The sequence below is a fragment of the Rana temporaria genome, chromosome 13 (assembly GCF_905171775.1).
Source record: "Rana temporaria chromosome 13, aRanTem1.1, whole genome shotgun sequence".
Taxonomy (NCBI): domain Eukaryota; kingdom Metazoa; phylum Chordata; class Amphibia; order Anura; family Ranidae; genus Rana; species Rana temporaria.
In genome coordinates, this window is record NC_053501.1 from 59,410,316 (window position 1) to 59,436,602 (window position 26,287).

The 26,287-nt window shown below is 41.3% G+C and overlaps 1 protein-coding gene across 7 annotated transcripts in view; it reads right to left on the minus strand.

Moving 5' to 3' along the window:
- CDIN1 (CDAN1 interacting nuclease 1) overlaps positions 1-26,287 on the minus strand; it is a 482,433-nt gene that overhangs the window by 322,717 nt on the left and 133,429 nt on the right. For all 7 annotated transcript variants that reach the window (XM_040333849.1, XM_040333848.1, XM_040333850.1 and 4 more), the window contains 2 exons: positions 23,067-23,127; positions 6,108-6,180 (listed from right to left, as the gene is read on the minus strand). In XM_040333849.1, the coding sequence (XP_040189783.1) occupies positions 6,108-6,180; positions 23,067-23,127 (134 nt within the window). The remainder of the gene's footprint in view (positions 1-6,107; positions 6,181-23,066; positions 23,128-26,287) is intronic.

Genomic DNA, 26,287 nt, shown 5'->3' on the forward strand with positions numbered 1-26,287 from the left:
CGATGGAAGTGTCTTTTTCACCAGACTAGGCAAATATTTATGGCGTAGTTGACAAACTCGCGCCTAGTAAAAGAAGCAGCAGAGAGAGCAATTACCCTGATATTCATGGCTCACTTTGAATATTGCACTGAACATTACTCATAAATCTTTTACGAGAAGATCCCCTGAGCTCACTTAACAGCCAGTTTTAATCATGCAGTTGACACGGAGAAAATAACAAAATGTATTTTTTCAGTGGCAAATTAATTTAAGTTTGAACCTCCTCCTGAAGCACTGCTCTTTTCATCTCTTCTCTCTCTCCTTTTTTTTTTATTATTATTAGTAGCAGCGGAGTATTTCCTCCTACCCTCTTGCCGAGCCTGGTGTTACTGTGCGGGAGGAAGATTGTGGGGCGTAAAGACAAAATAACAACACGAGCTGAGGATTCACGAGCAGAACAAAGACGTTTAATGTTAAAGATGTTATATTTCTGCGGAAGTGTGGATGGTGAAGTTGGAGGAGGATCCTCATCTGCGGATAGGTCAGGCAAGTTCTTATCATTAGGTACACTTAAGAAAATATTTGTAGGCAAGACGTTTTGCCTTAGTTAATAATGCAGTGTAATGATGATATACAAAATACAGTAGCCCATATCTGCCTATAAAAACACTGTGGTGGATTACAATGTGATATGTACCACACATCATTGAAAACCCATATAGGTAATTCAAAAGGAGAGGTTACAGTAAATTATGTGTGTACTGCACATAGCCTGTGCAGAGCTGCGGGTGGGACCCAGCAGACCTAACCAATACAGGCTTCATGTGAAAAACTACAGGAGGCATATACAAGACCAGTAACAAGGAGAGAAAGAGGCAAAGTGCAGAAGCTGTTTCATGCTAGATTACTGCACAGATATGGAAACAAATACACAAAGCACACTGTGAGATCTCGCTTCAATTGGTAGAGCTTTAGGACTCTCGCTTACTTTTTTTTAGGGCTTTTATTGAAAGTTCAGAAAAAAATGAAAATCAATATGTTTTGCTCACAGTGGTTTACAAAAACAACAGATCTTCAACCTTCTGGCTTACACGTACATCATTACGGCTCTGGCATGACTCTTCAGGCCCTTGTCTGCTTGCCTGCAGACTGTCCTCTCACAAATGCTTGGTCCCTATACTTAGTAGCCCCTTGCTGCTCTGGCTCCCACCTTTCTCCTAGGTGGTGCCCTTCTGACTGCTTGGCAAAGACCTCCTCTGTGTACTGGGGTGGAACCACAGTCATGATTCACCTAAAAGCTCAGCACACACCTGCCCAATCAGTGTTCTAGCGATTCCCAAAACTAGGATCCTTTCTTGAGGATTTCAACCCACTCAAATCTCGAAGCTCCAGGTCCCAAACCCAGTCTTACAAGCAATGAGGAAACTACTAAGCCATGAATGAATGAATGAAACTAGCACTCTGGAGCCCCCTCAACCTGACTGGATGCGAATCCTGGGTGACACAAAACCCTTTTAAACACCATGACAAGGCACAGCATTGTCACAACACCAAAATTCAAGTATGACTCTATAAGTTACTTGTATTTGGACAAATCCACTGCTGCTGCTGGTGGCTGTCAAAATACCCAAAACACCCAATCAGATGCAGCCACTGTTAAGACTAAAATTTATCATCCAGCATTTTCAATTGACGAACATCAGGCGGGAGGGAAGCGGCAGGGACACCCATGGAGCAAAATTCACATAGTGTATGGCTAGCTTAAACAGCCAATGGCAAACAAAACAGATAAGAAAAGATATGTATCCTAAAAAAAAAAGTCTGTGACAAAATCAACAGAATACACTTAAAATAAAAGGTGTGCCAACTGACATAGGATTCAATAGGAATCATTATATTAAGCATTGAAGAACATCAAATCGCTCAGGTGAAAACTGAGCCCAAACTTTTAGTAGTGTTTTGGACCTGGCTGTGCTGTATGATAGGGCTATGTAAATATCAGGACTAGACAGGCAAATACTTTGGCAGATAAAACAGCTTCCGCATACAAGTGCATCTAATAAAATTATATTATCATCAAAAAGTAATTTATTTCAGTTATTCAATTCAAAAAGTGAACCCATAAATATTATATAGATGCGTTACACACAGAGTGATATATTTCAAGCATTTCTTTCATTTAGTTTTGATGATTATGGCTTACAGCTAGTGAGAACCCAAAATTCAGCATCTCAGAAAATTTGAATATTACATAAGACTAATTAAAAAAAAGGATTTTTAATACAGAAATGTTGGTTCACTGAAAAGTATATCCATGTACAGTATAGTATGCACTCAATAGTTGGTCAGGACTCCTTTTGCATGAATTACTGCAACAATGCAGTGTGGCATGGAGGTGATCAGCCTGTGGCACTGTTGAGGTGTTACGGAAGCCCAGATTGTGGCCTTCAGCTTTTCTGCATTGTTGGGTCTGGTGTCTCATCTTCCTCTTGACAATACCCCACAGATTCTCTATGAGGGTTTAGGTCAGGCAAGTTTGCTGGCCAATCAAGCCCATCAAAACCATGATCATAAAAAAACAGGTATTGGTACTTTTGGCAGTGTGGGGAGGTGCCAAGGAAATTAAATCAGCATCTCTGTAAAGCTGGTCAGCAGAGGGAAACATGAAGTGCTCTAGAATTTCCTGGAAAAAGACTGTGCTGACTTTGAATTTGATGAAACACAATGGATCAACACCAGCAGATGACATGTCTCTCCAAATCATCACAGACTGTGGAAAATGTTGCATCTTATTTAGAAATCAAGGTCCCAGAGTCTGGAGGAAGAGTGGAGAGGCACAGAATCAAAGTTGCATGAGGTCCAGTGTGAAGTTTCCACAGTCAGTGGTGATTTGGGGAACCATGTCATCTGCTGCTATTGGTCCACTGTGTTTTATTAAGTCCAGATTTAGCGCAGCCCTCTACCAGGAAATTCTAGAGCACTTCATGCTTCCCTCTGACCAGCTTTATGGAGATGCTGATATAATTTTCCAGCAGGACTTGGCACCTGCCCACACTGCCAAAAGTAAAAATACCTGTTTTAATGATCATGGTATCACTGTGCTTGATTGGCCAGCAAACTCGCCTAAACTAAACCCCATAGAGAATCTGTGGGGTAGAAGATGAGACACCAGACCCAACCATGTAGATGAGCTGAAAGCCGGTATCAAAGCAACCTGGGCTTGCATAACACCTCAACAGTGCCACAGGCTGATTGCCTCCATGCCACACTGCATTAATGCAGTAACTCATGCAAAAGGAGCCCCAACCAACTATTGAGTGCATACTATACTGTAAATGGACATACTGTTCAGTAAGACAACATTTCTATATTAAAAAAAAAACTTTTTTTTTTAATTGGCCTTATGCAATATTCTAATTTTCTGTAATACAGAATTTTGGGTTTTCACTAGTTGTGGGCCATAATCATCAAAATTAAAAGAAAGAAATGCTTGAAATATATCACTCTATGTGAAACGCATCTATATAAAATAAATAAGTTTCACTTTTTGAATAGAATTACTGACATTTTTTTACTTTTTAAGGATATTCAAATTTTATGAGATGTACCTGTATGTATTTTATCTGTGTTATTTAGCAGTTTGCCTGGAGTTCAGCTTTAAAGTAAGTGTTTGTGGGACATTATGAAGAGTGTCTTTCTTACAGACTATAAAGCATTATTTATAATGTGTATTTTCTACCTGGTTTAATGGCTGACTTTAATGGAGAAACCTTGGATTACCTTGGCAACTAGAATTTCATTGGCTTTGGTAGACGTTTACATTTAGTAGGGCTGCATCTGTGAGAGAGGCTTTTTCCCACTTGCTTCTCTATTATGTTATTACTTTACAAGTAGGCTGAACTTATGTTTGCAATTTTAAAAAGCTTCTGGCTTCTGTTTCAAATTGCATATACACATTTATTAGCCCCCTCTAATGCCTAACTTTTACTTGGAAAGTTTGAAAAGCTTGAAAAGTTGCAGGTCAGTCAATCTGCACTGCAAGCCTCTGGGTCAGGCCATGGGCAGGGAATTGGGGTGCACACTTTGCTCTGCAAAGCTCCTTTGGGACTACATGTCCCAGTGTCCATTACATTAGAATCTGTTGCAGAGTGGTGGGGGAGGTCAAAGATACAAGGGATAGGTTATCTATCTTGAGTAATGCCACAATGTTATGTACTAGTTAATTTTTTTTTTTCAAATAACAGTTTTTTATTTATATAAAACAGTTCACAGGATACAGTTAAATGCAGGCAATAAAAGACCAAAGCAGACACTTATCCAGAGAAACAATTATTTCCCTTGCCCTAAATGGGTAGAGGGGGAGTTAAGCTTCCGGCCAATAGGGCCCTATTCTGAGAGCTAGCTTTACCACCAGTCATGTCAACAAACTATGCATATCAAACTGTTTTCTATACTCTGGTGTCAACAGTGACACCAAAACAGTAGGTTGTATAAGAGGAGAGGGAGTCAAGGGGAGAGAAGAAGGAAAGAAAGAGAAAGGGGATTTAAGTTACTGCGTCTGCCACCTCGTCCGCCCCCGGCGTATCCTCCCGCCGATGCCACTCACTCCAGACCTCGTCGTGGATGTCCATGCCATTGCGTATCCTAGCCGTCATCCGCTCCATCAACTCCACGTCCTTGACCCTAGCGTAAAGGGCTTCTTGGGATGGGGGTGTGGATTTTTTCCAATTGAGGGCTATCAAGCATCTAGCCTCCGTTAGTATGTGCCTAAGTAGTTTTTTGTACAGCTTGGCCAATCGGGGTTGGGAGATGCCTAGCAAAAATAGTTTAGGGGATAGGGGGATTGGCGTCTGTACTAGTTGATTTAAACGTTAATCTTTGCTATTAGCAGGCATACTACAGAGCTATCATTTTATGCGCTGATAGAATATATATGTCTCCCATCAGAAATGGGCATTACTAAAGGTATTTATCAGATCACTGAATGTAACCTCAATAAATGACTCTGCGGGGGGTGTAAATGATAGTCGGGCTGCTGCTGAGGAGGCTGGATGTGGTCTGGCAGGAAGTCAACAGCAAAAGGCTGAATCAAAGCTTTATCGGCAGATTGTAAACAGCAAAGAGGCATCAGAGGAGAAAAACTTGTAGTAAAACAATTTACAGGACATCCCTGACTGATTCATTTAGGAAATGTGAGTCTGGAGTTAGGCTTTAACACACTGATAAGTTTGTCATTTTAAAATGGGTGCATCTACTATTGAAACTTGGGTACTGTGCATATGAACAAAATGTTATATATAAGCATAACAATCCTAAGTAAAGTCAATATTGTGTGTTTATTACTGTGTTCATTTACAAAGATCCACATATTAAATAAATAATTTGATTAATAGATATTTAGAACTTTCTCTATTATCACAACTTCTTGACATTCAGTTTGGCCAGATCTTTTGCCACTTCTGTCACACAGGGGTCTACTTATAAACGTTTTCACGCTAGATTCACACAACTTTCATTAAAGATTCACATGAATTTCTAATTGAAGTCAATTAGAAAAATGTGTGAATCCTGTGTGAAAGATGTGTGAATTGTGTGCAAATTTTTTTTAAATAGACTCAATAGTATTTGATGTTAAAACTATGCCTGGTATTTTTAAGTAAAATTTTGGGCTTGATTATTATGATGAAATGTGCAATCATAAGCATGAAAAAGCAACTGCCCCCTGCCTTTTATCAGCCTAATTAAGAGGGTAATTAGAGTCATCTGTCTGAATGCTAGCATGTTTGGTCTGGTTTAGCTCTGTGCAATATTACTCTCAGGTTCTTAAAGCATTTGCTAAAAAAGTCAAAGTAGAAAAAAATCTAAGCGACATGTCATGCCAAGCAAGGATATTTTTGAAGATACTTGGAAAAAAAAGTTGGTACATTTTGGACAGGTTTATAAAGCTGATTTATGTATTTATAGACTGCATAAAATGTGGACAATTTTACTGCTGGGACTTTATTTTGCCTCAACATTTTTTAGCTGTGGATGCACATTATTCCTCTCTCCAAAATTGTGATACAATTTAAAACCAAAAAATGATTTGTTAAGAATGTATGTATATGCAGTAGTCAAACTATACATACGTGGTTGCCCATCTGGATCTTGAAGGAATCTTTCCAAAACAATACGAGCGATGAGAGCTGGAGAAAAATCCACCTATAAAAAAGAAAATCAGATAATTCATAAGGCCACTGCCCTGTTTCAGATAAAGCACTAGTCACACAGTAAAGTTTAGGAACTTGCAATATATAACATCCGCATTAAGGGAAACTATAGGGGCTTTCAGTCAATTTCATTTTAATCTATTTTTAAAAATCAATACACGTGACGGGACTCAGAGCACAGCAAAAGGTGTTTTTTTTTTGTTTTTTTTTACAGGCAATGCTGCCTTTCATTAAAGACGAACTGCAGCACGAGGGGGAACCAGATTGAAGTTGTTTGAGGAGGACCAACCATGGTATACAAATATAGAAAACACCTTAATGCAATAATAAACCAAAATACAGTAGAATAGTAGTCCAAAATTGAACAGAACCCCCCAGACACCCTCAATTGAAAAACATGTATGACAATGTTGTCACAAAAGCACCACAGATAGGGCCCAACATACACACTCATGTGACACAAAGTTCACCATGCAGAGCAACCCTGCTTCAATCACTATTGAGGCTATAAAGTAGGGAGCTGGGGTCCAGGGACACTTCTGCCCACAATGGGACTTGTATAGTCCCAAGAAAACACTTGGGATGGACAGTGCAATCTTGTGGATCTCCCAGACTTTCCATATATAGCCCAAATTGGAAATGACTGTGGGTCAATAGAGAAATAATGACAGTCCTTATTAATAGGGACAGCAAGTGAACACTGTTCCTGGCCAGACTTACAATTGACTGTCTCAGCTTGTCGTTCTTGTACCCTATGGATTCACAGAAGCACTGTTGAGCCTTGGTGTCTATGGAATGATTCAACAAACGGCTGATGTGGTATTGTATCTTGGCCAGGTGATAGCAGATGACAGTTGAACCCACTGCTCATTACTGCCTCCGCTGGTTCTGTTGGAACAGATAATGGCGGGTATGCCTATATCACTAGAAGGGGCTCTGGACATGGCCAGTTAAGTACTTAAAGTTCCGGGGGGGAGGGGGGGTTGTCAGTATGTAATTTTGCTTGTTTGTATTGAATGAAAAATTAAAGCTGCCCAAAGGCTCTCACTACTTTGCCGTGCTGACAGGATAAGGCACCTACCCCCGTTCCATGAAGCGTGGTGGCAATGTCCCTCATAAAGATGTGTTGGTCTGCAGGTAACTAGTTGGATCATTCCTAGTAATAGTAAAACCTCCTTAGCTCAATGCATCAAGCCTGGTCAGTCTGTAAAGGCAGCAATCATGCTGCCTAGTTGTTAAAGTGCATGTATCATGCCCTGACGAAGCATATGGTCACGTGTGCAGCTCAGGTAAGCATTGGGGGGGGGGAGAGGGGGCCACTGCATACAGAACTTTTTTTTTATCTTAATGCATAGAATGCATGAAGATTAAAAAAAAACGTCTGCCTTTACAATCACTTTAAGTGCTAGTAGAACAACAAGGATGCTTAAGTGATAACAAATCATTAAAAGAGCCCATTAAAGTGACTAGCCTCAGGTGATGCACAGTAATAAAAGACAATTCTTCTACATAAGTGGTACCCATTTATCTGCAGCCCTCTCTCCAATGCAGCCTTCCAAAGTACACAGATGAGATGGCAATTCTCTTCTAGGAGGCAGGGGCAGGGACATGACACATACTGCACAGCACAGAGCCGAGTGTAATATGGCACATAAGTGGAAGGAAAAGACACGCCCTCCTTTATCTCATAGGGAAACATATATATCTGGGGCTGTCATTCACCTGCTGTGTGCTTTGGAGGGGGGTTGTGCGGGCCATCACAGAAAACTGTCAAAACCGACTCATGCAGATAACAGAAAAGAGCTTCCAAAACCCACATTAGGTGCTATGAACTGAGGCAGATACACACTATATGAGGATATGGTTTGTTCCTTTTTCATTCATTCAGTATACAACCACTTTATTACAGTATAAGTTAATGGAAACAAAACCCAATGTTAGTTTTAGTTTTTATAATCCCAAGAGTTCTTTTCACAAGTAACTTTTGTACAAGTTCCTGCAAGATTAGCAACACTAAAGAAAAAGACTAAACAGCCATAATCAATTAGGTTCAGAAAACAAACCAAAGAAAATGCTAAACCTTTCTATCTGTTTTGCATTAAATGCACATAATAAAAAACTAAGAAGCCAAAAAATGAACATATTCAAAACTGAAGAAAAATTACAACATCGTAAAAACATTAACACATGCTGACATCACAGACATATTCACGACATGGGAAGATGTATAGACGTAAAATACACAGATTAACATATTTCTCATAGAAGAAACAGCTCTAGAATTACACTCTGTAATCGAATCTACATCCTCAGACACTTCAGTCACTGAAGGCTCCTTTGTGGTGTTGGAGCAGAGACAGTGACTTGCTTGAATATCCCAGCATAATGAATATCCTGACAGCTTTTCAAGGCTAATAATCACAGCATCCTTTCATCTTGATTTAGAAACTAGGAAGAAGGCTTTGAAATGAGCGCACAGATAACTTGTTTAGTTGCTCAGTGTGTTTGTCTTTCCTTTGCTGTCATCTTGGCCTATAGAGGATAGCCTGAGTTGTAATACTTTCTCCTGCAGAGGGCCAGTGGAACTGCTGCACGGTGTTTTATATCAGTGTAATGCCAGCTGTGTGCCTGACCTCATTGTTTCACTCTAGCTTGGAACAAGAACAGGTATTTATTCTGCCACACACCAATTTAACTGTCGAATGAAGTATCACGTTTATTAAGCTCTTGTTATCCCTGGAGGCCAAACTGACAGTTTTTAGTGCCATCAAAAGCCATTAGTACGTCATACCTTATAGCGAGTGTGTCATCAAAAATATATTTGCTTTAAGTTTCTTACCCTTAAAATAGATTTACATTTTTGAACCACTACATTCATACATTAGTGCGTCATACCTTATTGTCAATGTGTCACCAAAAATATGTTTGCTTTAAGTTTCTTACCCTTAAAATGGATTTTTATTTTTGAACCACTATATTCTTATTTACAAGCAAATACTGTATTTATTGGCGTATAACACTCACTTTTTTACCCTGAAAATAGAGGGTAAACTGTGCCTGCGTGTTATACGCAGGGGGGTGTGGAACGTTTTTTTTTCCTGAAACTTCCTTCTTAAACTTCCTTCTTCCTTCTTTATGGAGAGAGGCGGGGTCTATAAGACTCCACATCTCTCCTCCAGGCTGGAAAGCATGAGATCGTGAAAAAATAATTCACCCATCTCATGCCGACAGCCGCCATTGCGGCTTTATTTACTTCCGGGTACCCGGGCGTGACATCACACCGCGCCCGGGCCTCCGACGGTCGTCAAGATGATGCCCCAGTACACAACAAGCCAAGTACTCTACACGCCCCCATACTCTACACCAGGGCTCAAAATTTCAGGTCCTGAGCTACTAGCCAGGCCTCAAGAGTTACTCGCCACCAGTTGCCCCACCTAATTCATACACTGCCCTGCGCCTAATTGCACCCGTAAACACGCCCTTGTAGATTATCTCATGGAATGACAATGTTTTATGCAGAATCAAGTTACAAAATTAAATATTACCAACAACAACTTTAACAAAATGGGACAGGGCACTGGGGGCAGACCAGAGGGACAGGGCACTGGGGGCAGACCAGAGGGACAGGGCACTGAGGGCAGACCAGAGGGACAGGGCACTGGGGGCAGACCAGAGGGACAGGGCACTGGGGGCAGACCAGAGGGACAGGGCACTGGGGGCAGACCAGAGGGACGGGGCACTGGGGGCAGACCAGAGGGACGGGGCACTGGGGGCAGACCAGAGGGACAGGGCATTAGAACTGGGTCTCTTCCCCATTCTCTTGCCGTCTCCTCTGCAACTCCCATCCATCCATCCGAATCGTCTTTTACTAACACAGAATCAGCTAAAGCAGCCCCAAGGGTGGCGTCATCCGCATGGAACTTCCCCTTTATATCGCCGTTTTACGTGTTGTACGTCACTGCGCTTTGCTAGAGCATTTTTTTAAAACGATGGTGTGTGGGCAACGTCATTTTAATGATGAAGTTGGAAAAACTTTGTTTTTTCTAAATGCCGAAAAACTTCGGGTTTTTTTTTCATGCTGAAAAATGATCGTGTGTACGCGGCATAACCACCTTTCATGTCCCTGCTGAAAAAAAGCATACCCACAACATGATGCTGCCACCACCATGTTTCATGGTGGGAATGGTGTGTTCAGGGTTATGTGCAGTGTTCATTTTCCGCCACAAGTGTTTTGCTTTTAGGCCAAAAAGTTCAATTTTGGTCTCATCTGACCAGGACACCTTCTTCCACATGTTTGCTGTGTCCCCAACATGGCTTCTCGCAGACTGCAAACGGGACTTCTTATGGCTTTTTCAATAATGGCTTTCTTCTTGCCACTCTTCCATAAAGACCAGATTTGTGACATGCATGACTAATAGATTCTCCCACCAGAGCTGTGGATCTCTGCAGCTCCTCCAGAGTTAACATGGGCCTCTTGGCTGCATCTCTGATTAATGCTCTCCTTGTCTGGCCTGTCAGTTCAGGTAGACAGCCAGGTCTTGGTAGGTTTGCAGTTGTGCCATATTCTTTCCATTTTTGGATTATGGATTGAACAGTGCTCCATGAGATGTTCAAAGCTTGGGATATTTTTTTATTTTTATAACCTAACCCTGCTTTAAACTCCTCCACAACTTTATCCCTGATCCGGCTGCTGTGCTCCTTGGCCTTCTTAATGCTGTTTGTTTACGAAGGTTATGTAACAAACCTGAGGGCTTCACAGAACAGCTGTATTTATACTGAGATTAAATTACACACAGGTGGACACTAATTAGGTGATTTCTGAAAGCAATTGGTTCCACTAGATTTTAGTTAGGGGTAGAGTAAAGGGGACGGAAAACAAATACACACCACACTTTCCAGATATCGATTTGTAAAGAAATTTAAAAAACAGTTATTATTTTCCGTCCACTTAACAATTATGTGCCACTTTGTGTTCAGTTTATCACATAAAATCCCAATAGAATACATTTATCGTTTTAGGTTGCAAAGTGACAAAATGTTGAAAATGTCAAGGGGTATAAATACTTTAAGGCACTGTATAGCTGCAAAGCGTTGGCCAACTCAATATTGAACCAAACAGACCAAGACTGGGATGCCATTAAAGTTCACGCTTCCCAATACTTTTGACAATATAGCGTATATGCCATTTGGGCCGATATTAAAGCAAAAATCAAAACAAATCTTGATGTTGACTTGCCTGTTTCTCCGCTACACTTGCTCCATGTGCCCACTATCCCAATCAGCCAGTATAAGCATTGCACCTTATCACCTCTTCCTAATGCTGCAAAATATCTTATTCCACTTTTTTGGAAAACACCACGGGTTCCCAGCAAAGAGGACTTAATCAAGAGGATAGCGAACATTATAGATTCTAAGGAATAAATAGCTACTTGCAAAAGTAGAATTGGTAACTTTACTAAAAGGTATGGGCCACATGGACCCACTACATGGCAACCTCTGATAACATGCCACCTCAAACTGGGGCTGCAACACCATACCTTTTGGGAGACGCCGCTCAGCCCACATTGTAAGAATCTGTTTTTCCTATAGAAGGATTACAGAATTTACTACCTGAAGGGGAATTTTAACATGCTGTCCTTTGAAGGGCCCACATCCGGTAGGTTTGTTACTTTTGGTTTTGTTAATGTATATCACTTTGTTGTGTATGCTTTAAGACAGGGATGCCCTATGATGGTACTGTATGCTTCCGTATCTGCTACTTCATTAGCATGTGTTACCTTAACCCCCTTCTCATCTTGGCTGATAGTAGTTTGCACACCTTGACCTTTAGTGGGGGATCGTCCTTCCCTATTCTCTTCTGATTCTTAGCTACACATCTTTACTGAATAGGAATCAAGGATGTTCAGAAATTATACAGTAACTCATGCACGTCGCGCGACCGCAAAATTTAAATTTCGCCTGGGCAGGAAGGGGGTATATGTACCCAGTAAGCAAGTGGTAATATCACTTTAAATAAAAGAATACACAAACATAAATAATAATAAATAAATTAGAAAGTAACCATCCTTCCATGTGATTGCTCCTTCTGCCCTGGCATATTCACATTTCCTTATTTTGATGTGGTGTAAATATAAATGCAAAGACTTTGGCTTTAGGACGGCCTAGTGTGTGTACAAAGATGTAATCAGAGAAATATATACAGGAGCTTAGGTAAGAAATATTGGACTGTGTTGAGATGCATGCAAAACAGCATCTGAGGACAGAGCTGCAGATTTAACTGGCCTTCTGCAACCATACCCTGCCACTATGTTATACATCTCTCATCAGATTTTACAGTTTTCACTGATTAAATATATATTGACTCATAAAGTAGCGCCGTTACATCAATCGTCAGCAGATGCAGAGAGGTGTCATTTAAATATTAAGTATCATATAAAAATGGCAGCTTGATTGTTTGGAGGTAATAATGTGCTACTGGTTATTGCAACATTTCCCTAATGCATTAAGCAGTGCTCACAAGGAAGACACAACAAGGCCCAGGGCTGGGAGAGGGGGTTGTGTTAAGAAAGCTGAACAGTTAAGATGGTGGGAGGAAGAGTGAGACCTTAGGAATCGAATTAAATCTAAACGTATACTGCACTGTATAAAGCGTGCTCTTTTTTGTTTCGCAGATATTATAGATCGTTTTTTTATTCGAAGTATAAACAGTTTCTAAGATAAATTTGTCATTGGACATCTTGACAGATCTCAGGTAAACATGGAAAATGGTGGAGCCACTTCTAGAATAGAGATGGTTTGAATCCATAACACATTTGTTTAAAGTGTATCTAAAACCGAAATGGTAATATATTTACCAGTCCTGAAATTGGCGCTTTTTTCCTTTTTCCCAGTCTTATGCTGGCCATACACGAAATATATACGAAAATTCGGTCGACATTCGGTCGTTAAGAAAGATCTTTCGCTTTTCGAACAGTTAATGGGCACGAATTCGATAATCGTTTGGAGGTTTTTGAGCAAAAAACAAAGGACAAGTTTGGAAAACGAACGATAAATCGGAAGGTTAATGTGTTTCCCGTCCGAACTTTCTGCACTAGGTATATGTATAAAAAACAAACCATTTTTTTTTTTATGTCCACTGAACGATTTATCGGTCATTACATGATGGCACTATGGTTTGCGCTCACGACCGAACTTTTCGTTTTTCGAAAGTTCGTTCGGACGATTTTTCGTGGAGTGTATGGCCAGCATTACTTTATTTTCAGAATGGGTTCACACTGATGTGAATTGGATCAAATTTGCAAGACAGGAGACTGTGACCGGCTTTCAATAGAGCCGCTTCACACAGCTCCACAGCGGCCACGGTCTGAATTGCAGAAGGGTTCTGTGCGTCTTCTGGTCCGTTTCAGGTGCGAATTTGGATCCGATTTACACCTAAACCGGTGAACAAGGACACACCGAACCCCCTGCTGTGAGCTGTGGCCACAGATAGTATGAACCCAGCCTTACCTCAGCTCTGGGAGTAATGCAATTCCTCTCCTAGGGTAGGAATGCTCACTCTTCTACTGAATATATGGATAGAGAAAGAGATGATTGCCTCCCAGGCTTAAATGGTAACACCATTTTCGTGGGCGAAAAAAAGTGCAAAAAAATTATATAGCATATACAATTGCGACACAAGTCATATTGTAATTAAATGTTAATAAAAATGACTTTTCCTTTTCAATTTGCAGCTCTGTAATTTTCTGTAAAATACAATATGACTACCTAGAAGTGTTCTGTACACAGAGGGCCAGATTCACAGAGAGATACGACGGTGTATCTCCTGATACGCCATCGTATCTCTGACTTAGGCCCGTCGTATCTATGCGACTGATTCATAGAATCAGTTACGCATAGATATGCCTAAGATCCGACAGGTGTAACTGTGTTACATCGTCGGATCGTAACGGCAATTTAAAAATGGCCGCGGGGGGCGTTCTCGCTGATTTACGCTGAGAAATATGTAAATCAGCGAGATACGCCAATTCACAATCGTACGCGGGCCCGACGCAGTTTGTTACGACGTTTACGTAGCGGTTTTCCCGGCGTATACTTACCCCTGCTTCTATGAGGCGCAGCCAATGTTAAGTATAGCCGTCGTTCCCGCGTCAAATTTTTTTTTTTACGTCGTTTGCGTACGCCGATTCTCAAACCCGCTCGTCGCAAGTTACGCTCACGCCGAAACCACTAACGTCCTAGCGACGTCAGTGGTAGCAATGCACGCCGGGAAAAATCGCGGACAGCGCATGTGCATTTAAATTGGCGCGGGGACGCGCCTGATTTAAATAGTACACTCCCCCTAGCCGCGGAATTCGAATTCCGCTGGGGGATTTTCGATCCGCCGCCGCAAGTTTGGAGGCAAGTGTTTTGTGAATTACCCACTTGCCTCTCAAACTTGCGGCAGCGGATCTTAAATCACATAGATCACGCGGATCTAAAGATCTGCTGATCTATGTGAATCTAGCCCAGAATGTGTACAGAACACCCTCCAGAAACAGTTTCCTGCTCATGTGATTGGATCACTGATTTTCCTAGAAGTCTGCAGATACAAGTCATATTTCAGGCATCCCCTGCAAAAAAAAACGTAATTTTTGGTGAGAAACTCCCAATAGGAAATCACGTCTAAGGCCCCTTTCACACTGGAGGCGCTTCTAAACTGCCAGTAAAACACGCTTTTGAAGAGCTTTCCATTAATTTCAATGAAGAGGGGCGTTATTTCACAAAGAAACAAACAGTGATTTCTTCAATATAACAAAAGGTAGGAATCTGCAACACAGTTTGTTAAAATCCTTGCAATGTACATAGATCCCCCAGAGGGGAATGTTTTTTTCTTTACAAAAGTGGAGTTACTCTTTAAACTCTTCATCTCCACTGCATGGGGGTGTCAGAATTAGTAGTTTACACAAAAATAGAAAGAAATATTGTTTTCCGTTCATCTCACGGTACACCTGTGCAGAATGTATTGATGTTGATTTTGAAGTGTTTTTTTTTTTAGGATTATTACGTCATGGATATAGTAATGTTTGTGTCAGCTTACCTCTCCTCCATGTGTTCACCTTTACAGGCCAGCCACTCTCACCTGGCTGTTTAAGTAATCTCTCCTTAAAGCATGGCTCCACCCCAGCCCTTATCAGAGAACTCTATATTAACCTATGCACTGCAAGTCAGCCCTGCTGATCAATATTGTGTGTTTAGCTTTCGTGTGCGACTTACTTTGTCTTCTACGTCTGATTCCAGTTACCGATCTTGGCTTGTTCTCGACTATCCCTGCCTGCTTGTGACCCTGACCTTTGGCGTGTTCTATGTTTATCCTTGTCTGCTAGTTGCCCTGACCTTTGGATTATCTCCTTACTATCTCTTGTTATCCTGGGCTGCTGCTTCCTCTCTATCCTCCTCTAGCCTACCGTGAGCTGGGAGACTCTGGGGGCCATGACCTGGAGCCAGTTGCAGCTCAGTCCATCCCCACCACTAGAGGCTCTGGTTAACACCTGCTGGCTCTTAGACTCTGCACCCTGGGGAATCTTATGCTCTAGCTTCCTGTGGGATCCGTGTTGGTGCACCAGTGGACCTGCCTTCCTTAACCACCCAGAGTTCCATCCGCAGCAGTCAACCTTACGGTCCACTACATGTCACCTGGCCTCAGGCATTTTACAGGTGTTTTTTGCATATCTATCAAGATTCAGGAGTTTATTTCCTTGGCTAAGCAAAGGGATGAGTGCATTTCTATAGGAGTCACAAAAGCATGGGTATTGTGTTTACAGGTGTTTCCCTTGAAGTCTTCGGATCAACAATGCCTAAATACACAAAAAAAAGCTCATGTACCTTTTGTGCGCACAGGGCAACTAAACTTACAAGTGTGAACAGGGGCAGTTAGAAACAACAGGATTCTGCGTAGTAAGGCGTAGGGAAATGAGCAGAAACATGCTCAAGTGTAAATGAGTAAATGCGTTTATATAAAACAATGATATTTCCTATGATAATATATATATATATATATATATATATATATATATATATATATATATATATATATATATATATATAAATAAAAACGTCAAACTATACAGGAAAAATCTGTAAAAAAAAAAAAAAAAGAAAAAAGTTTCAGCCCACTGGTGTGACTTGTCATGCGATTTGATAGTTTCAAATTGCATTACAAGTTGCACCCTATTGTCTGCAAAAGAAGTGGTTCTTGCACTACCTTCTGCAAGTTCAAGAGCGACTTGCATAGACATCTGTACATGAAATCACTGATGATGTCTTCCAAGTCGCACTGACATTCAGCATAGAAATTGCGCACTTTCAAAGCCGCATTCAGTGTGACGAACTATAAAGCATGCATTAGAGTGCCACTCTGTAATACACAGCTGTGGAGATTCAGCACTTGCTGCTATTGAAAAGCTTAAAATGTCAATCTAACCATCGAGGACCAGATAGCCAGCCATAAGGTCCCATATGTGAGCTGCTGAGAATGCTCATTCAAAGGAGCTCTGGCATTACACTACCTTAGAAGCCACAGGTCACCAGAACTGGAACCCGCAGAGAGCAGCCCGCTGTAACACAGGTAGGTGAATTACTCAGCAAGGAAATCTTTAATTTCAATAGGACACACACCATTCATTTTAAGCCTGGGAATATATGACTGCAATATACTTTTTCTTCTGTGCCTAGAGCTCAGCATTTACAACCACTTGTACTTATTAAAGTGGATGCTGTGTGTATACAAATTTTAAGTATAGGTGCTTTTGAAAGTGAAACTCCAGGCAAACATGAAAATATGCTTGGTAAACATGAGATGAGGAGAATCTCTTTATCGGTCTTTATGATCTGTAATGCATTAATTCAGAGGCCACATTTAACCACTTAAGACCCGGACCATTATGCAGGTTAAGGTTTTGCGATTCGGCACTGCGTCGCTTTAACTGACAATCGTGCGACATGGCTCCAAAACAAAATTGGCATCTTTTTTTTCCCACAAATAGAGCTTTCTTTTGTTGGTATTTGATCACCTTTGCGTTTTTTATTTTTTGCGTTATAAACAAAAAAAAATAGAGCGACAATTTTGAAAAAAAATGCAATATTTTTTACTTTTTGCTATAAAAAATATCCCCAAAAAAAGATATAAAAAAAATATTTTTTTTCCCTCAGTTTAGGCCGATACGTATTCTTCTACCTATTTTTGGTAAAACAAAAAAAAATCAGGGAACAGATGATCAGCGTCACTGCCACACAGAAGAACGGGGAAAGTGTGTTTACACACACACCTCTCCCCGTTCTTCAGCTCCTGTGACCAATCACGGGACCCGGGGCTTCTGACCGTGTCGCGAGCGCGCCGGCGCGCTCGCGACCCCACGGCTGGGCTCTTAAAGGCAACATACAGGTACGTGCCTGTGCCCTTCTGCCAACGTATATCGGCGTGAAGGGGTCCTTAAGTGGTTAATGTATCCCGCAGACTACTGTACTGATCCAGAGGTGCCCTACTCCTGGGTAAAAGAAAATCCATCTATTAATGACTTGGATTGCTCCACAGAAAAACCAGGACATGCAAGTACAATACAAAGTTGGCGTTCCACAAGTTCCCATAGGGGGAGCATTACTAAAACTGGTGCAGTTGTGCATGGTAACCAGGGCGAAGTCAGGCGAAATCCAAAATCCATACCAGACCCTAATCCGAGAACACAGCCTTGGAGGTCAGGAAAAGGTGGGGGGGGGAGTGAGCACACCCCCTCCTGGACCATACCAGGCCACATGCTCTCAACATGGGGAAGGTGGGTGCTCTACATTCCCCATCCCAAAGCACCTTGTCCCCATCAACTACATTGTTGATGGGGCCAAGGGCCTCTTCCCGACAACCCTGGATGGTGGTTGTGGGGGTCTGCGGGCAGAGGGCTTATCAGAATCTGGAAGCACCCGTTAACAAGGGGGCCCCCAGATCCCAGCCCCCGCCCACCATGTAAATGAGTATGGGGTACATTGTAGCTCTACCAATTTACGAAAAATAAATAAATACATTAGGTTTTTGACAAAGTCTTTTATTAAAAATGAAGAATGCCCCCTGTCCAACATGTCTTCTTTCTCCAGTAATGTCTTCTACCTCTGCTTTTGTCTTCTTCTGGTTCTTCTCCCTCTGCTAATGTCTTCTCCCGACGCTAGCTCCCGCTGTTGTGTTAGCTCCAGTGTGTGCCATTTCTTATATAGCCATGGGGCGCGGCCATCCGGTGACGTCATCCAGAGACGCCGCCCTCTTGTGACATCACCAACATCAGCTGAGGGAGAAGAAGCAGAGGGAGAGGACATCACTGGAGAAAGAAGGCACGTTAGAGCTACGACAGAGGGATATTCTTCATTTTTAATTAAAAATACTTTGTCAAAAACCTGTGTACTGTTTATTTATTTTTGACACTTTTTTGGGGTGAATGAGTAGGGGTACAATGCATCCTTACTCATTCACATGGGGAGAGCGGGATCTGGGTCCCCCCTTGTTAAAAGGGGGCTTCCAGATTCCGATAAGCCACCTGCCCGCTGACCCCAACAACCACTGCCCAGAATTGTGTGGAAGAGGCCCTCGCCCCCATCAACATGGGAATAAGGTGCTTTGGGGAGGGGGGACAGCACCTCTTCCCCAAAGCACCCAACTCCTCCATGTTGAGGGCATTTGGCCTGGTTTGGTTCAGGAGGGGGTGGCACTCGCTCGCCCCCCTTTTCTTCTCAGATATGGATTTTTGGGGGACCCCACGCGGCATGGTGGTTCCCCTTAAAATCCATACCAGACCCACAAGTTGGATCAGTTAAGATGATTATGCAACTTACATTCAAATCAATTGGCTGAAATCGTGCCCAAGTCAGACCAAAGTAGTGCAGGAACCTTTTTCAAAGTCGGATCGACGCAGGTCAGACCAGTTAAGATGGCCCTCATAGGGAACCATTGGTTTAGACACATCATGCACTAGTGTGAAACAGGCCTAAAACCTGGAAGCCGATTAGTTACTATGCACAGTTGCACCAGATTCTATGTGCACTAGTTTTAGTAGATCTTCCCCATAGTGACATCCTTGGAATAAGAAACACATGTCCATAGAAATAAGAAACGAGAAACAGCAATAAGGTATGGACACAAAATTGAAAAAATGTATCGAAACACACGATACATGATAGAATAAAGTAATTGAATGGTACCCCTAGCCTAAAAAAAATATTATTAGGTATATAAATTAAATAGATGTCCACCTTGGAAAATAGCAAGGAACAGTGTCCCGAAAATGGAGAAAGCTGCTGGTTTGCAAAGTCATCCTCTGCAGTCTACGCCCACCACTGCAGCCTATAACCTTGGCCATTTTCTCTATTATACCATCACAATTATATGAAGTACAGTCACAAATTGTAATCCTAGGTTCTGCATTGCTATCTATACCTCATTTAAGAACAACATGTATCTATGCAATATGGAATAACTAACAAAAGCACACAATCTGTCAGTTATACTGTGGTTGGTAAAAGCCATTTTTCTGGAGTCTGTCTGTCAGCAAGGGATGATGTTCATCTGTAGTCATTTGTGTACCCCCTATAAATATGTATGCAAACGTCCCTGTTATCATGAAAACCTAGAGAAAGGGGATACACTATTGTATCCAAGTACAGTTCATTGTGTTATGTTATGAGATATTCTAGATCATAGGAGGCTCACTAGAGAAAGATTTCCTCAGTGGCAGTAGTGGGCATTAAACCAACTGGGTGCAAAAATAAAAACCAAATACAGAATAGGTGGAACTAATTTTACCAGATTAAAATAAATTAAATTATTTTACCAACATTGGAACCATGGCTGGATATGGAAAAAAATGCTGCCAAATCTTCTATATAGTTTACGTATTGGCTAAATTGCTCAGACAGCAGCAACACTGGTTGCATAAATTCCTACTACACATTTTCCAAATGACTACTAAAATCAACCCATCCTAGTCTCATATCAGTTAAAAATGCTTGATTTATTTTTAAGTGTCAATGAATAGAAAAAATAACTATGGTACATACAGTACATAGACAGGCATGCATGTATATACCACCACCTTTTCTGGGGACTGCTAGTTCTATGTGACCAAATATCACCGCCAAGTTATTATTGTAAATAAATATTTTAGTTTTCCACACACTGATTTCATATTGTATTTATCCGCCCCCACTGTGTTTTATGTGGGCTTTACACAATAAAACTCAGAAGCGTTATTTATATTTATAACTGCAATAAACTCATCTTCCAGAACCTTCCAGCGAGTTTGGATTTTTATTTCGATTGGTCTGTAAAAGGCTTTAAACCTTACAATATTTTTCTACGAGGTGAATGAGGCAAAACAGCTTGCATTACAGGTAAAATACATATAGTAAACCAACCTAAATTATCAATTTATTTCATTATGTCTAAGAAACCAATAAAGTGTATATAAAGCAAAAAAAAATATGTTTTATAGAGGGAGAAAATGTAAACTCCTGCCAGGTTTTTCTTGCCGTCTGTGTCCCCAGTGGAAAAATCACCCTATTTGTCCAGATGACCACCTTCTCCAGTACAGAGAGTGAGAAGAAGTCCAACATTTTAGAGATGTCACAGGAAGGGGAGGTGAGGGAATATTTACCAAAAGTGACATCGCGCTTTAAGAAGGGATTTTCCTGTTGTATCTTTAGATCAGGACTTGAAGTGCCCCAATTGGACATAAACAGCAAACAGAAAAACAGACAGGGGTAATAAAGTGTCTCTCAATTCAAGAACAAAAATAACATCGGGCAACTCACCAGTCCTTACATGTAGTGACTGTTTATTTTTTTATTTTTTTGGGGGGGGGGGGGGTATTTTCATCCTGTGAACCTGCAGAGGTAAAACATGCCTACTGTATATCTGACATATACTGTAGCTCTGTAATCAGCAAAGCTCATACTCCCTCTGCTGATTCTGGCTCTGACTCAGCAATGGGCATCAGACCTCTACAGAGAGATCACTGCTTCCACACACTTCACCAAAATGGGGTCAGGTGCACCTGGTTTTAGTAGGGTCCTCTTCACCACTGTTCAAGCTAGCTGTCAGGGTGCCACTGCTTTCTACAGGTTCATATTCTGGCCCGATTCGCACAGTGAAACTTCCCCTTTGCGCTCATCGGTCATGCTCAGAATCCTGTTAGCCTCCTCACTAGTGTACCTTCCTTTGGTCATTTTGAGAATTACCATTTTACAGGTACCCAGTGGTGAGTGACTATGGGGAAAAAAAGATGGCTAGGAAACAGGGACTGCTTGCATACTAGAAATAAAATGAACTTCTAGTGCTAGCAGAAATCAGTCCTGATCACTGCAGTTTTGGACAATATATCAGAGTTGGCAGTGATATGTATAATGTATAATGTAAATGTATAATGACACTGCAGTTTTTCTTTGAAGGGAGGGGGGGGGGGGTCAAACGCTTGTTTTTTCAGTGATCTGGGCTGATCCTTGGGGACACAATAATATTAGGAATAATTCTGATCATGATCAACATACTGATCTGTATAGACACTATACTAGCAAGATGGTGATCAGTGACAAATCGTGTATTGGGGACGCTAGTATAGTTCTCATCATAAGCAACATACTGATCTGTATAGACACTATACTAGCAAGATGGTGATCAGTGACAAATCGTGTATTGGGGACGCTAGTATAGTTCTCATCATAAGCAACATACTGATCTGTACAGACACTATACTAGTAAGATGGTGATCAGTGACCAATCGTGTATTGGGGACGCTTTTATAGTTCTCATCATAAGCAACATACTGATCCGTACAGAAACTATATTAGTAATGGTGGCGGTGATCAGCGAACCTATAATGTGACTGCGATAGTGTGACGGACAATCTGACATTAACAGACACTGGCTGGGAGAGATGCTATCTGACTTCGCAGTGACACCAATATATTAAGTCACGAATACTATACACTGTACTAATGATTGCAGGGCAGGGCAATCAAAGGGTTACAGTAAATGTGCCTAACAAATGTATGCACTGGTTTTACTCACACAGGACCTGGCTTTCTACTCAAAAAAGGGCTCAGGGAGAGAAGAAACGGCCAGATCCTGTGTCTGTTTACAAACAAGACACAGGGCCATACTGTGATTGGCTACAGCAGATCAGCAGGTTCATGGGCAAAAACCTGCTGACAAACTTGTGCTGTAGCCAATCACAGCGTAGGTCAGCAGGCGGCACGCACAAATGCGCCAACAAACCAGGAAGTACAGGTACGTCGCAGTGCCTAGCTGTGCCACCCACTCGCAGTATATTTACTGTAAATGGGTCGCCAAAAAAAAATTGGTTATACATACAATTTAATGGCCAGACGCAGAACCTCAGACACAAAAATACTGTCAGTGTAAGCCGTCCCTAAAACAAATGCATACGCTCAGCTTGGCAAGGCAAGCATTCCTGTTTATTTCTGCACAGAAAAGATGGGTGCGATGAGGAGAGGTAAAGCTCATGGCAGCTGCATACCTCAATAAATGTAATTGGATATGTTTTATAACATGCAAATTCGTTTTTATTTTTAACCTCAGCATTCATGGAACAGTTTCTTTATGAAACTGTAAATGACAAACATTTTCAACGGTGACTGAAAACAGCCGCATATGGAAATCTATTTTCACACACTTTTGTTTACCGAAATGTGTTTTCTACACTGCCCATCTCAGCATGTATGCAATTAGACTTGATGTGTAAATATAGCTGACTGTTAGATATGACACATACAGTACATTCTGCACAGTTGCTGGCAATACACGCAGGTGCTGCTGCTGCTGCTGCTTGTAAACCAATTTAGCCTTACCTCATTAGCTAGGTTGAGTAGGACAGGTGCTGTTGGGTCTGTCGCTATGTCACTTAAGTACCTGAAAGAGAATGTGACAAAAATTACAGAATTTCAACAACAGGCCACCTTGGACCATATGCTTATATAGGCCAATTTATTATCTACAATACATGATCTAAATCAAGTGCAATGAAAAAAGGGATTCTTATAAAGAACGGAGTTTTTAAAGCAAACCTGAAGTTATAAATTAGGTTTCTGAAGTACAGCTGTCATGGAATAGCAAAAACTTCTGGATGCCCACAAGTTGCATTACTTTTCTAACAGCCCAATGATTCAGTATTCTGGATGTAAATTTCCTCCCGTTTTCCAGGTCGACAGCCCGATCCCTTCCGCCAACTGCCTCACTATAAACCAATCAAACTCATTACCGAAATGAGCGACAGTGACCCAACAATCAGTGGGAGGGGGTAGAGCCAGGCTGTCTATGTGGAAAGTGTGTTGAAGTCTATATATCAGAGTGACTCAGGGATCCCAAGATACTTATTAGGAAAGCTACATGTTAGTATTCAATGGCAGAAGTACTTTTAACAACCTAACCTCAGGTATGCTTTAAACTATTTAAATATATACACAAATGGGTTCTCCTTAGAAAGAATGTATAGTATTGTCCGTAATTATATTTGTAAATATGTGATTATATTGCGCAAAATCGTAAAGTATATAAGTGGGCAGCCAACACACCAAAAATAATTTTGTGATAATAAATGTGAAATAAAAGTGTAGCGCCAAGTCAACCCGTCCACGTTTCAAGTGGATTTACCTAAAGTAGGGAAAACCCTCAACTCTACGTTCCAGGTAAGTTAGACACACTCAAGTGTTCTGTGTGTAATAAGAAAAAATTATTTTGTTTATTTCTCACTCGGTATGTGGTTACCACAAAAATGGAGTGGGTGATAAACTAAGAGTACATAAAAAGTGTATACATATATTATGAACAATTCCACCAAGTATATAGGCTGTTAGGATATGCCACTATTTTATAAACAGTTTCCTATGCAGATGATATCCTATCTCAACAGCTGGTAAGCAGGAGGTTGAAAAGGGCCAAGTCAAATACAGAGCCCCCTCTAGTGGTGACCTACAAATCTCTACATTTATTAGCATTACAAATATGTAGGAGAACAAGCATTAAAATGTGGAAATTACATCTAACATTATTCAAACACTGTTATAACAACTTAAAATGTCTCTTTAAAAAAATACTTTTATAATACAAGGTCAGTTCCCTCACAACAGATATACAGCCTGGGTATAGCTGTAACCCTCTGGGCTAAGTGACTTGCTGGCTTCTTTTCGATCTTGGAGACTCTTGCTGAGAAATGCCTCTTTGGTCATTCATGCCCACTTTGATGTTTAGGATGTTTCCACCCAGCTTTGCATTAATATGTTTGAAAAATAAAAGAATAATGAACTAGTAACTTGTTTATATTCTACCTCATGGTTGAATTCCACTTTAAAGTGGAACTTCACCTAAAAACGGAAGTTCCGCTTTCTGTAATCTTTTTTTGATTTAATTTTTTATTTTTTTTTAGGAAGCGAGGGCCTGATCCACAAAGGGGATACGCCGGCGTATCTACTGATACGCCGTCGTATCCCTGTTTCTATCTATGGAACTGATCCACAGAATCAGTTTCTCATAGATAGGCAGAAGATCCGACATGTGTAAGGGACTTACACTGTCGGATCTTAGGATGCAGTACCGCGGCCGCCGCTGGGGGCATTTCGCGTCGAAATCCAGCGTCGGGTATGCAAATTAGCACTTACGGAGATCCACGAAGCTTTTACGCTTCGTTTTTTCTCCGTAAGTATTAGTTTGGCGTCGCAAAATTAGGGCTGCTGTTACAAGGGGTAAACTGTTTACACCTTGTAAAAGTAGACCCTTCTATCCCGCGTCGCTGTCATTTTTTTTTTCCCGCCGCAACTCTTTTTTTTTTTTTTTACGCCCGTCGCGATTCTCAAAACCCGGCGCAACGTAAAACCACGCAAAGCACGTCGGGAAAATAACGTCGGGAGCATGCGCAGTACGTCCGGCGCGGGAGCGCGCCTAATTTAAATGGGACTCGCCCCATTAGATTAGGAACGCCTTGCGCCGGACGGATTTAAGTTACACCGCTCAAAATTTCTAGGTAAATGCTTTGTGGATCGGGCACTTAGGTAGAGATTTTGCGGCGGTGTAACTTAAACGGGAAAAATTAAGTTACGCCGGGTTTTTGTGGATCAGGCCCCAGGTACCTATTTCTGGCAGATACCCACTCCATTTTCACTTAGATCACCTAGGCCAGTGATGGCGAACCTTGGCGCCCCAGAAGTTTTGAAGCTACATTTCCCTTGATGCTCATGCACTCTGCATTGTAGTTGAGCATCATGGGAAATGTAGTTCCAAAACATTTGGGGTGCCAAGGTTCAAGATCACTAACCTAGGCAACTTGGGAGGAAGGTCGGCAACCCCCCCCCCCCCCCAACCTCTCCTTGCCTGAAACCTCCTAGGACATGTAACAGGTCTAAGCAGGTGCTAGGATGCTGCAGGTCATTCACAAAGCAAAGTGCAACTCATACAGTTGGGAATCAGATGTGAAGCAGCAGGAAGTCACAGGCAGCTTCCTGCATCCAAGGTGGCGGAGCTGGGAACCCAAAGAACCAGCCCTGGATCCCTGAATGTCTGTCTATTAAAAATCAGCAGCTACAGTATTTGTAGCTGCTGACTTTTTTTTTTTTTTATGACAGAATCTTCTTTAAAGTGCTGGGGAAAAAAACAATCAGCTACTACCGCAGATATGGAGTTATTTTTTTTGTTTTTAAAAAGTAGTAAAAGTAGTTTAAGTAGTAGTAGTAAAAAAATGTTTTATAATATTTTAGAGCAGCTTGTTTAGTGTAAAAGCTACAACTTATAAACTTCTATTTAGTAGTAAAAAAGGGTGCAAGTAACATTTATTTTAGGATCTCATTTTTTTTCCTTGCAGTGGTTAAACCCAGGCAAGTTATGTCATGCATTAACCTGCTTTGCATTAAATGATGCGTGTTAACCCAATGCTGTAGTGTGAATCCAGACTAAGGCCCAGATCCACAAAGAAATTACGCCGGCGTATCTATTGATATGCCGCGTAATTTCTAAGATGCCCCATCGTATCTTTGTTTTGTATCCACAAAACAAGATACGACTGAATGTGGGCTAGATCCGA